The following is a 13477-nucleotide window of genomic DNA, read 5'->3' as shown; positions in this document are numbered from 1 at the left end:
AGATTAAGGTATATTTGGAAATAAAATTTCAATTCACATATGCTAATAATTACTTTATACCTTGGTTTGTTAGCATTTATATTTATCTACTGGACAAAGTTAATATTTGGTTTTATATTGAATTTTGAGCTCTGAAGGAGAAATTATGTATTAATACATTAAATAGTAAGATTAGCACAGTATAGTTTCAGCCACTTAAACTTCATGTTTTCTACAAATGTTGATTTTTAATTAACATGCAAATTGTAAGAATTTAAAGTAAAAGCCTGATTTGATGAATAAAATATTGGAAGCCTTAAAAGAAAAACCACCACCACAGAGGCCAAAATAAATGAGGTGCCAGAATTTGGTTTATTGATTCATCCAGTGCCAAATAAGATGGTCCAATGGGCACCATCTTTCCAAGGAATTGAGAGTCTCTCAGCTCCTGTATTTCTCTTGTCACAGGTTCCTCCTGGCCCTGACAGAAGCCACAGCAGAAGTGGGAGGTGGGGTGGGGTTGGAGGCTGAGCTCTGATAGGGGTCTGCTTGGCATAAGAAAGGGGCCTGGGGCAAGGAAGGACCCAGTGGGAAGAGGAAGGAGCCAGTTCAGCAGGGGCTCTGCAGTGACCTGGGGTCTGGAGGAGTCAGGGCAGCAGTTGGCGAGGCAAAAAGGATCAAGGACAGAAGGGGAGTTGAGAGGTCCCATAGAGACCCATCCTGTCATGGGCTGGGATCCTCTGAGGCTCAGAGACTAGCAGGGAGAGTCAAAAGGGGGAAAGGCCATGGCTGAGAGCAGAAGGAGGTGACCACTGGAGGGAGAGTCCTTCACCAAACTGGCCCCAGTCCTGAACCCAATAAAATAAACACACACACTCACACGTTGAAACCCCACCTCTTTTTTTGGTGGAGACACGTAGCACACGGCCCTACCAGATGCAGTTCTGGCCAGGGCATCCCAGTCATTTAAACCCACACAAAACCCATATTCTTCACTCAAGCTGTGCCTAGAAGCCCCATCCAGGTCCCTCAAGGACTGGCCTATTTGCTCCCTTTCTCCCAGTGCCTTCAGGCCCTTCCTTGGTTCATCTGGCTGTGAATGCCCCCAATTCCCATTCCAGGGAGAACATGGTGGCATGTCAGGGCCTCAGAGAAGGGGATGGCCATGGTCTTCAGCAAGGCACTGGGTGGGTGGGGCAAGACTAGAGTGGGGAGAAGAGCAGTGTGAGCTGAGGAGCCCCTGCTTCCTTGGGAGCTCAGTACTCAGTTCTGGGGCTGCCTCTACCTGCAACCCCCACAGCTGGGCCTCTCTCCTCTTTTCCAAGCCCCCTCCAGAGGAGTGGCCACTGGGTGGGCCTCAGGAATGGCTATCTGAGGGGGTCCCAGAGCCTGAGACACTTAGGCTGGTGGCACAGTATAGCGTAGGGGCTAGGGCTGTGGCCCTTCCTTGGGCTCCCTCCTTGCTCCACAGCCTGGGGACATGGGACCCTCAAGCTGAGTCGCCCCCACCAGAGCTCTTCTTCTTGGGCCTGGTCTTCAGTGTCTTGGAAGCCAGTGGCTGTGGAGGGAAGGAGGAAGACAGGACTCAGCCTGGCACCACTACCCCTTCTCCATTTCCTCAAGCTCAGGACCATGCTCTCACCTCAGTTTTGGGCACTTTTTTGATGGATTTGACCCTCTTGGGGGCCTTGTCTCCCATGTCATCCTCTGAGGTCTCTGTCCGGGGATCTGTCTGGTTTGTGCTAGACCTTATACTCAGGGAAGGGTCATCAGCTGGTTGGTGGGGAGAAAGGAGAACAAAGGTCCAGGGGTCTCCCACCTGGCTTTCTCCACCCTGTGCCTTCTCCATAGCCCTGGCCCCTGACTGTACCTAAGTCCTCAATGGTGTCCAGGAGGCCACCAGGAGCAGGTCGGAGGCGGCCATCGGGTCCCTGCAGAGGCAGTGCATCCTCATCTCGGATCAGCGTCAGGTCCTGCATGCTGAAGCTCCGGAGCTTCTCTGACAGCACCCCCTGGCCCTAGGATCACCACCACACACCAAGAGAGTTGGGATGTGGGGGGTAGGGATGGAGACAGAGGTCACCATGGTGCTGGCAACAGCTCCAGGGCTCAGTGCTTTTCCCACACTGTCCTTACCCAGGCCTACACAGCACTGAGAGGCTGGGTCATACTTTTCCTGTGGTCAAATGAGGAAACTGTGGCTGGACAGCAGAAATGACTTGGCTGGAGACAGAGCTAGGAATGGTAGCCCAAGTTGCACAAGACAAAAGTCTCCATGGCCCTGAGGATAGGGTGGATGCCAAGGGCCTGGCCAGGAGCACGAGACAAACAAGGTGGGGGTCCTCAAGGTCTGGGCCCACCCCATCTCACCTTGGCAGCAGCTGTAACTGCGGCATTGGCAGCCAGGTTCAGGCCTCTCTTGCCTACCCTCATCATGGTCTCATAGCTCTTGTCCCGGGCCTGTGTGATATACTCATCGATCTCCTGAGAGGTTTGAAGGGAAGGAGGAAGAGGTCAGGGGTAGGTGCTCCTGTTGCGGCCCTGCTCTTTGCTCACCCAGCACAAAGGTACTGCCCACTCCAGGAGTCTAGGGCATTTCCAGGTCACTTTAGGTTCTAGACACCCAAAGGGAGAGCTAAGAATGTATGGCACAAGGCTGTGTGGCTGCAGGAGCAGGGCTGCCTTGGCTTGGAGGAGGCTGGGAAGCAAGCTGAGTGGGGCCAAACCTTCTCCTTGTTGGACAATGTTGGGTGCACAAACTTGCGGTAGAGTACGCTGGAGCCCTTGGTGTAAGGGGACAGAAGCCATATCACAAAGGCGATCTTGAGCTCAAAATAGAAGGGGAACCTGGGGGGACAGAGGCAAGTGTAAAACATGGGGCAGGGTGTCAGGGTATGCTAGGCTCAGCAGCAGTGACCTCTGCTTAACACTGGATGGTCCCCCACCCCTTAGCGCACTGGCACAAGGCTCCCACAGGGACTGGGACGCTCAGCTGAGACTTCATGTTGGGTGGTAAGAAGTGATTTCAGAAGAAAATTTACCCAGCAATGACTCTCCTTGTCCTCTTCTCTAAGTCCTGCCCTCTCATTCCTATAGAAGACCCCTATTATTCTGCTCTGGGGTCAAGACCAAGGCAAGCTCCTTAACCTTTCAGGTTCATGCCTGTTCCTCACCTCCTATTCTTCCTGCTCTCCCTCCATGAAGAGGGCTGGAATGGGTTCTGAATCCTAGTATTTGCTACCATGGTACACACACACACATTTTTTTTTCCCTTTCAGTACTGGGGATTGAATTCAGGGTTGCTCTACCACTAAGTTACATACCCATCTCTTTTTATTTTTTGAGACAGGGTCTCACAAAGTTGATCAGGCTGGCCTTTAACTTTGGACACTCCTGCTGCAGCCTCCTGAGTCATTGGGAGTGTGGGTGTGCACCACCATGACCATCCTCAATTATTTATTTATTTATTTTTTTTTGCGGTGCTGGGGATCGAACGCAGGGCCCTGTGCTTGCAAGGCAAGCACTCTACTGACTGAGCTATCTCCCCAGCCCTCAATTTTTTTTAATTAAAAAAAATTTTTTCCCATTGGGAGTGGTGGTACAGGCTTGGGAGGCTGAGGCAGGAGGATCACAAGTTTGAGACCAGCCTCAACAACTTAGTAAGGTCCTAAGCAACTTAGCAAGACCCTGTCTCATAAAAAAGGGGTGGGGGCAGGGCACTGGGGCTAAGTGGATAAACACTCCTAAGTGGATAGCCAAACCTTTTTTTTTCTTTTTTCTTTTTTTTTAAATAGGGTCTTGTTATGCTGCTCAGGCTGGCCCCCAACTCCAGGGCTCAAGTGATCCTTTTGCTTCCAAGTAGCTTAGACTACAGGCAGGCACACTATACCCAGCATGCCTCACTTTAAGGACTGTTTTCCATTTCCCACAGCTGCCACAAACTTCTTTAGGACTCCAATATCCTCACAAAGCCCTCATCAAAGTCCTCTCCTTCCCTGTGTCAAAAGGATCTAGACTTACCTCTATCCTCAACCTTGAAGACATCTCTTTTCTAATCTCCATTTTCTACTAACCCTAGCTTTATCTATAAATGCTATTGTCTTTTTATCTTCCACCCCTAGGTAAAACTCTCTTGACTAAAATTTCAGAATACTGTGTTGTTAGGCATTTGCTCATTCAGCAGACATCTTTGAGCTCCTACTGTGACTATGTGGATGATTCAGACATATTCCCTGTTTTCCAACCGCACAGTCTAGAATTACCTGGGGAAATGCCTTGGAAATGCAAGCATCCAATGTATACAGGATTGAATCACGTGTCTGTTTCACAAATAAGGAAGCCAAGGCTTAGAGACTGGTGACCTCCCTAAGGTCACAGTAAGTATAGCAGAAGTAAATCTCCTAAATTCCACTATGGTGCTTTGGCTGCCCCCAGAAAGAAATGTGGGGGCATTTACTTTTTTTTTTTTTTTTCTTTCAGTACTGGGGATTGAACCCAGAGGCACTCTACCACTGAGCTACATCCCTAGTGTTTTTATTTTTTGTTTTGAGACAGGGCCTTGCTTAGTTGCCCAGGCTGACCTTGAACTGTGATTCTCCTGCCTCAGTCTCCCAAATCATTGGGATTACAGATGTGTGCCACCATGCCCATCTACATGCTCTTATTCTGCTGATCAAGTCAGGAAAGGAGAGGAATATCAAAAACCCCAAGGGACTGTCAGGAGTTGGGGGATTCCCCTATGGGATCCAATCATCTGTCTGGCTAATGAGAGAAAAATAGAGGCCTAGGCCCTAAGGTGCAGAGAGGGATGCTGGACCTCACCAGGAGAGCACAATGTCCGTCAGCGTCTCAGCTGTGGTGAAGAAGGCAAAGACGATCCAGTACATCATCCATTTCACCTGAGGGGACATAAGGCAGCATTTGCTGCCCAGGACTAAGGGGTAAGGAATACCTAGGATCCCCCCCCCCATGCCCCAATCTACTGGCTCCTCATATCAGGGCTGTGGGAGGAATACCCAGGACCCCAACTTTGTGGAACATGCCAAGGTTGGGCAAAGGAACACCCAGGAACCTCCTTTACCTAGGGTCTTATTAATGGCCAGTGGTGCTGGCACATAGTCACCTTCATTTGTAATATGACCCACTGCCCTTCCCTGTCTTTACTGTGTGAGTTGGGTAGGGGGTATAAGTCATCCACTCACGTATTCCTTCACGTTTTTGGTCTTCACGGCCTTGTAGGAAGAATAGGCTGGGTACAGGGTGCCAAAGATGAGCCTAGGGAGGCAGGCATAGTTACTGGGCCCCTCTCCCTCCCAGCTCTGCATCGGCCCCTGGGTAGGTAAGGGGAAAAGGGACAGAACTCCAGAGAGCCACATCAGCAGGAATGATGCAGTCTTGTTAGGGGTTAAGGTCAAAGCTGTCAAGACTCAGGAGACTTGTAAGTATGGGGGACTCAGCCAGCAAGGGAGATGCACCTCTTCTTCCACTGTTCATTTCCTCTTCAGCCCTGGTGGCCCAGAAAGACCCAGGGGCCAGAGTGTCCAATGTGGTCCCTTCAGTCATGGTCCTTGGTTATGGACAAGCATGTCATGCGGAGTGTGGGTCCAATCACTGCCAGGGAGCCATCTTCCTTTTGGCCTCATGCTATTCAACCCATCAGCCCTTACCTTCTACCTCAGAGAAGCCCTTACCTTCTTGTCTCAGAGCCAGGTTGGGTAGGGTCAGCTTGGCAAAAGAACCTGACACTACCTAACATGACACTCAACCTGGCAGTTAGAGGCACTATTGTGGCCCTGGGGACCAGAAGGCACAGGGGCAGGAGGCCCTGGAAGAAGCAAAAATATTTATTCTTCCATGTCAACTCCTCCAAAATCAGGCTTTAGGAAGGGCCCTAGGCTCAAGGCCTTGGCTGATGATTCCATTACGGGTCACAGACGGGACATAGGTTGGGAAGGAAGAAGAGCAATGCCTCTTAGTAGTCTTCCTCAGGTCACAGAAAAGCAGCCACCCTGAAGGCCACATAGAGGTAATAAGGCCTGTAGATTCCCTTTGGGGTGGGATGGGGAAAAGGAATGAGTCTAGAGGAAACCAGGACACGAGCACATGACAGCACTGAATGAGAAGCCAATAGGGTGGGGTTGCTGGGATGTCAGTTCCCATTGTGGAGGCTGAGGGGCAGGCTCCTGAGCTAGGGCAGTGGTTAGCTCTGAGGCCCACAAGGAGTGCCCCCTGACAACTTGTGGGGCTGCCTGATGGAGGCAGGTTACTTCCAAACCGGCCTTTGCAGATGGGATGTGGGGCAGAATCCTCAAGTACAAAATTCAGGGTTGTGTGTGTGGGTTCCCTTTGGAGTTTGGGGGAGGTGCTAGGGACATGGCTCCACAATGTGGCTGTGTGGCTGGTGAGTGAATGAAGGCCAACAAACACCCTCCCCGCAGTGGTTTTCACAACCCCAGGCTGAACCCACACCTCCTTTCCCCGTTACCTCCTACACTTTGTCCTCCCAGCATCTCTGCTTCCCCTTGCCCAGTCTTCCTTTTTGGGGCCTTTGGGGCAGGTGTCCTCATCCTCAGTCTCCTGACACTGAAAGCCGGAGGAGGGCGGGAGCCCTCTGGGAGGCCCAGGGAATCGGCCATGGCTCCAGAGCTATGGAATGATGAGGCCCTGCCTCGCTCCCCACTCTTTCCTACTTTCCTCTTCCCCCAGGGAGAGGAGGCCTGGTTGGAGGGGTTTCTCAAGCTCAGATCGGTTAGGTGGAAAAGGAATGTGCCCACCTCCCCGTACGAATCAGCCGCTGCTTAGCCCCTAGGATGGGGGAGGGTACAGGAGCAGGGCAATTAAAAATAAAAAAGGTTATGAAAAAATGTGGGTGAGGTCCCTGGGAATTCAGGCCTGCCAACTCCCCTAGTGTCCCCCTTCCAGTCCTGGGTCCTACATCTCTGGGGTCCCAAACAGGAACGGTGTGCCTTTAGGCGACTGCTGTATGAAGCCCTGGAATAGTCCATTCCGGATTTGTACCCCCGCCCTCCATCATTGGCCTCTATGGCCCCCAACCCGGGCGCGCCCCGCCGCCGCCTCCGCACTCACACCACCAGGCGAGAGATGATCCAGGACACCATGGCTGGGACGGGCGCTGCGCGGGGCGGGGACCCGGCCCGGGTCTAGGATGCAGCTGTCTGAGGCCAAGCGGCGGCGGCAGCAGGAGCTGCAGTAGCAGCAGCAGCCGCCGCGGGGGCAGCGGAGCTCGGAGCTGCCGCCGTTAAAGGGGAGGTCCCTGCCGCAGCAGCGAACCGTGGGCGGTGGCGGTTCTTAAAGGGGAGGCCGCAACCGCGGCGGCGCGCCCCTCTAGCACCTGCTGTGGCTGGGCATGCGCCTTCACCCTCTATGCCTTGCCTTCCTTTAATCGCTTGTTCACCTTTCTTGGGCCTTGAGCCCCCGCGGCTGAGGTCCTGCAGGCCTTCTTGATCCCATCCTGATATCAGCCCCAGTCCACCTCCTTCCCTACACCCACATCAGGTTGAAGTCTTAACTCTCCTACAAGGAATAACAACTATGATTTGTTGAGTGTTTATTGTGAGGCAGGCCCTGTCCCAAGAGCTTCACATGCATTATTTCATCGAATCCTCCAAACACCCTAGAAAGGCAGAAATTGTATTTTTCTTCATTTTAAGATAATGACATGGAAAGTTTAGGGAAGTTCATTAAATTGCCAAGGGTCACCAAACCACTGAGTCACACTGCTAAGATATGAACCAGGCAATCTACTTTAAGCAGGTTACATACCTCAACTGCTGACTAGCAGATGCTTCCCATTACAGGGATTGTAAAGACATCCACCTGAGCTCCTGAAGTCAGAGGGACAACTACACCTGCCCACCCCACCCCTTCTCTACAATCACCAATCTCCAGTTCAAAGAGGCCCTGCCTGAGCCATATGTTTTTCCAGGTTGTCAGTAAGCTTTGCAGTAGAACAGAGCAGGGGCTGGGGAGGTGTGAGCCTTAAATTTCAAACAGTGGCTGGGAGAGGGGCCTGGGTCCCAGATCAGTGATGAGTCCAGGGGCTGTAGTTCCACCGCCATCGGTAAGCACTGGTGACAGTGGATGTCCTAATTCTGAAGACATTTATATCCAGAATGTAGGCTAGCCTGCTTCCTGATTTTCACCAAAGCAGCCAAGCTTCAATGCAACCCCTGCCCCGCCCAATTGCTCTCCTTTTCTGTTCCATTTTAAAGTTTCACTATTTCTTTACCCTTTATGTTGAGGTGTAATCCTTCTGTTGACCACAGCATCAACCAGTGCCCATCCAGACTGAATGGACATGCTGAGTTCTACATTCAAATAGTTATGGTCTTATTCAAACTTAGGATTACTTGAACTATAAAATGATCTATTTTCAACCTGGTAATTATATTCCCAGGCTACAACAGGTTCCAGAGAAGCAGCCTCTAATGACCCCTCTTGTTATTCTTTCCAACTTCCCCTCTAAAGGGCCTCTACTAATTGGAATGCAGTCTGTCCTTACCCCTCAAACCACTTTGTTGCTTGATAAACAAAAACAAATTTCAGTTGGGCTATTCTCCCCAGACACTCTGCCCTAGGAAGAGACCCCTCTATTCACAGAGCATAAATTGGGAAAATTCATTTCTCCACCCACCCTCTAACTCATGTGATTCCTTGCCTTTACTCCCAAACCACACTGACTTCACCCTGGCACTTTTCCTTCTCCAAACTGGGAACAAATTCAGGAAGCAAAGAGCAATAATCAGGTGCAGTGCAATAATAAAGACCTGGAAATGAATCCCCACATCTAAACCAGCCCTCAATATGACCTTGACTATAGAAGGGTTGGCACTGGAAGAATTTAGTCCACTCCAAATAGATTTGTTAGATTTTTAATAAGAACATGGAAATCCCAATCAGCCCTTCAACAAAATTAAAATACAGAAAGTGAAATTAAAAGTATTCTACAGTAAATGACTTTTATTAAAAAAAAAAAAAAAAGGTAACTGTGAACATATAAACAAGCCTGCAGGGCACTACAGTACAGCTGGAAAGAGATACATTTCCCAATGTACCTACGGGCCAATGAATTCCGTCATTTTCAAATAAATTCTTAATAAAAACTCCACTGAGTTGGAAAGTTTTGCTGAAAATATTTCTGGACAAAACCCCAAAAGAACAAAAACTTTCATGTTGGAAATCAAACTTTCCTTAGCATTTGGAAACAACAATGAGGAGTCCCATGGGAACGCTGGTAATAGGTGAAAACGTTCCTGGAGTCACCAGTGTGTATATGTGGGGACACACCACAGCTCAGACATGACAAAGTTCTTTCTCAGATGACTGTTCCCTCAAGATAAGACTGAGAAGGGAGAGGGAGAAACTAAAAGAATTCTAAAAAGCCAATTCTTTTAAATTCTGCTTTGGCTAATTTTGTGCTATAATGGGCAGCTGATTTCTAAAAATCATATTTCTTCAAAGAGTTTTATCGAAAGGAAGACTAAATGTAATGTGCCTTTCCTCATAATCCAGGAAAACAACTGTGGTATTTCAAAAATTCTAAAAATATCTACTTTCATGAAATAGTAACTATTTCACTACAAACCTATTTTTCACTAAATACACACATTTCCTAATCCTGGAGCCTCCTGGGAAAAGCAGTGGGTTCTCCCTGGGTCCTGCAAGACTCCAGTGTTCACGGGAGAGTGTGGGGAATAGCTGTACCCCATCTCCTGGGGCAGGCCATGTCCGAGGTCATGTGCAGAGACAGTCAGGCTTCCATCAGGCATATTTAAGCAATCACCCCTACTTGTACCAGTTACATGATTCCCTCTACCTCCAAACACACCCCCACTAACTAGGCACAAGAGGAAAAGTGTGCCCAAATTCCTGGATTCCATGATCTCAAATCAGAGAATAATGCAGGAAAGCCCAGCGATGTTCAGGCAATCCGGGTTCCCAAAAGGCCACTGGCTGGGGATGTGGCACCCTCGGCTTGGAGTCAGAAACTGTGTGTGTGAACAGTGCGACTTTCCCGTGTCAACCTTCAGTGTTGAGGCAGCGCAGAAAGAGTGGCTGGAGAGTTTGTAATACTGACCACACTGGCTCCAGGTGAAGGGCCTCTGCTCCTGCAGAGAACCCTGTGGTTCCCTGTAAGTGTTGAGTGAAAAAGACCTGCTTCACAAGGGAGCTTGGAATTTCTCCGTGCCTAAGATCTTGCCAGTTTGGATTCATGAGCCTTGAGGGTACCAACAGCATCTTTCACTGCATGGTAAATGATGTTCTTCACCTGGAGAGTAATTAGCACTGTCAGTTCAATGTAGCTCCGTGCTGTGTTCCACAAACACAAATGAAAAGTTCTACCCTGATTCTAAACCTACTGGTTAGTGAGGAAATGACTGCATGCTTCCTACATCACTCCCCACCAGGATTTATAAATTGTGTACAATATAAGTTCTCTTTGTATTTATTTTTCTTGCAGTACTGGGGACTGAACCACTGAGTTATATCCCCAGCTCTTTTTGTTTTGAGACACAGTCTTGCTAAATTGCCCAGTCTGGACTTGAACTGGTAATCCTTCTACCTCAGCCTCCCAAATCACTGGGATTATAGGTGTGTGCCACCAAACCCAGCCATAGGTCTATATTTAAGAAAGAATGATGCAATCATTTGAAAGGCTATACAATCACCATTATCTATGTGCTGGGTACTCTTACTAAGCTATTTATATGGATTTTCATTTAATCCTTGCCATAATCATATGAGGTATATTCTATTTTTATTTCCATTTTACAGATGGGAAACTGAGGAAATACAGGTTCCAAGAATCTTGCCAGAGGCCCTAAAGCTAATAAGGATGTAATAAACAGTGGAAGGGGGAAAATAACATAATGCTGTTTAGTACTACAGCTATGTACTATTGGTATGTTGATTTTTTTTTTTTTTTTTCCCTTTTTGGTACTGGGGATTGAACCCAGGGATGCTTAACCACTGGTCCACATCTCCAGTCCTTTTTTGTTTTTTAAATTTTGAGACAGGGTCTTGCTAAGTTGCTAAGGCCTCACTAAGTTGCTGGGGCTGGTTTTGAATTTATGAGCCTCCTGCCTCAGCCTCCCCAAGCCACTGGTATTACAGATGTGTGCCATTATATCCAGTGATGAATTTTTAAACTGTGTGCTAACTGCAATAAATTATATGAACTGAGGGGAAAGAGAAAAAAAAAATAGTGGAAGGTAGGATTATGGAATAGTTTCTCCATTGTGCTTATATGCACTTTTTAAATTTGTCTAAAAGGGACAAGTGTTACATGTGAAGTTGGAAGACACAATTAAAAAGTTAATAAAATAAAGTAAAAATAAAATAAAATAAAATAAAGCCAACAGCCTAGTGCACTAGTACATGCCTGTAATCTCAGTGGCTTGGGAGGCTGAGGCAGAAGGATTGAGGGTTCAAGCCAGCCTCAGCAAAAGTAAGGCACTAAGCAACTCAGTGAGACCCTGTCTCTACATAAAATACAAAATAGGGTTGGGGTGTGGCTCAGTGGTTGAGAGCCTCCCAGTTCAATCCACGGCACTGCCCCCAAAATAAATAAATAAATAAATAAAATAAAATATAAAAAAGGGCAAGGATGTTGTTCAGTGATTAAGCACCCTTGGGTTCAACCCTCAGTACTAAAAATAAATAAATTAATTAATTAAATAAATAGCTAGCAAACAGGCTAAAGATAGTTTTTAAAAAGGAATGATATAAAGACTGTAGTTATCTCTATGGAGGAAAGGTGGGGAAATGGAAAGGGGAAGAATACATGGAAGCTTCAACAATGAAACTCTTGTGTATGTATGAGGGTTGTATCCACAGAAGATATTTCATTTCATAAAACATAAAGGTCACTTTTTGGTAGGCATACAAGTCCCTCATGCTAGTCTCTCTTAATTTTTTGTATTATTTCCACAAATATTTACTGAATACCTATTATGTGCAAGACATCATGCTAAGGAAAGCAGTGAATAAAATAGCAAAGACAGGTATGGTAGTGCACACCTGTAATCTCAGCTACTTGGGAGGCTGAGGCAGGAGGATCACAAATTTGTGTCTAGCTTGGGCAATTTAATCAGTCCCTATCTCAAAATAAAAATAAGAGCTGGAAATGTAGCTCAGTGGTACAGCACTTGCTTGGCATATGCAAGGCCCTGGGTTCAACCCCTAGTACTTCAAAAACAAACAAAACAGTAAAATTCTTGCCTTCACAGAGCTTAAATAACTTACATTTGAGAAGGAATAATGACAAACAGATAAAATATATACTATATTAGATGATGACACTACTATAGAAGAAACTGAAACAGTAGAAGGGGATTGGAGTGGTGAAGCAGAAGTCAATGTGGTTATTCCAAACAGGGTGGTCAAGAAAGGACTACAGATAAAGTGACATGTTACAAATAGAGTCTGAGACGGTGTCTGAAATACGTATGTTTGAATATTTGTATTGTGTCTATAATACTAATGTGATTATACTTCATGTAAGAATTTAAAGGTTGAAACATTCCTCCAATTTTTTTCCCTGGTACTGGAGATGGAAACCAGGAGTACACTGCCACTGAGCAAAACCCCCAGACCTTTTTTGTTTTATTTTTAGACGGGTATTGTTAAGTTGCCCAGGCTGGCCTCCAACTTACAATCTTCCTGTTTCAGCCTCCTGAGTGGCTAGATTATAGGCATGCACCATCACCCAGCTGATGTTCCACATATTGAAAAATGAAAAGCAGATCAAACTCAGGGTTGAAGGTGTCTGAATCTACCAGCAATTAAAAACGAAACAACAACAACAAAAAAAACACCTGTTCTAAACTGATTTGTCACCAACCAAAGAAGACAAAACTGAAACAGGCATGGAAGAAGAAAGGCCACAAGTGAAAGACCGCGAGTGTATTCAAACTATTAAAAGTTCTTCATGGAGAAGTCTATTTCCTTATTGTTTATTCTTTTTATGTTATTGAAGTGCATTAATAATGAAATTGTCCTTAAAATTCCAATCTATTTCAAGACCACGAAAAAATCTTACGTGAACATTCAGTTCAGCTACATAAGGGGAAAATAATTTTCACGCCTACAAATGCAGTTCTCAGGGACAGGGACTGCAATCCCTAGGACAGCTTGAAAAAATAGAATCTGCACAGAACGTTGCTAAACAAAATCATTTTAGGCCTACACCTCTTCTTCACACTGCCTTAGTGCTGACTAGGGAGGTGTGTCTAGTCAGTTACTAAAATTCAAAACACTATACCTTCCAAGGGAAGAGAAACGGGACTTTCATGCTGGAAATGATGAGGGGTTTTGTTTGTGGGGGGAGGTACTGAGGATTTAACCCAGGGATGCTTTACCACTAAGTCATATACTCAGCCCTTTTTATTTTGAGACAGGGTCTCACTAAGTTGCTAAGGCTGGCCTTGAACTTGCAATCCTCCTGCCTCAGGCTTCCGAGCTGCTGGGATTTAGAGGC

General features: G+C 47.1%; 2 protein-coding genes across 4 annotated transcripts in view; both read right to left on the bottom strand.

The window, feature by feature from the left end:
• Positions 1–315: 315 nt before the first annotated feature.
• Positions 316–7250, bottom strand: Reep2 (receptor accessory protein 2). Of its 2 annotated transcripts, XM_047556998.1 has the most exons (8): positions 7066–7250; positions 5181–5253; positions 4801–4877; positions 2706–2826; positions 2350–2463; positions 1850–1997; positions 1622–1752; positions 316–1537 (listed from the first exon to the last, which is right to left on the bottom strand). In XM_047556998.1, the coding sequence occupies exons 1-8, from the start codon at positions 7095–7097 to the stop codon at positions 1469–1471; spliced, it is 765 nt and encodes a 254-aa protein (XP_047412954.1). In that variant the 5' UTR covers positions 7098–7250; the 3' UTR covers positions 316–1468. The 2 variants fall into 2 exon arrangements, with proteins under 2 accessions (XP_047412954.1, XP_047412953.1); XM_047556997.1 differs by lacking the exon at positions 7066–7250 and having other exon boundaries at positions 5181–7038.
• A 1604-nt stretch (positions 7251–8854) lies between these two features.
• Positions 8855–13477, bottom strand: part of Kdm3b (lysine demethylase 3B) — a 75628-nt gene continuing 71005 nt past the window's right edge. For both annotated transcript variants that reach the window (XM_047555189.1, XM_047555190.1), the window contains one exon: positions 8855–10267. In XM_047555189.1, coding sequence (XP_047411145.1) covers positions 10187–10267 — 81 coding nt within the window. In that variant the 3' untranslated portion in view covers positions 8855–10186. The remainder of the gene's footprint in view (positions 10268–13477) is intronic.

This window comes from Sciurus carolinensis, chromosome 6 (assembly GCF_902686445.1).
Source record: "Sciurus carolinensis chromosome 6, mSciCar1.2, whole genome shotgun sequence".
Taxonomy (NCBI): Eukaryota; Metazoa; Chordata; class Mammalia; order Rodentia; family Sciuridae; genus Sciurus; species Sciurus carolinensis.
This window is presented reverse-complemented; position numbering and strand designations above follow the sequence as displayed.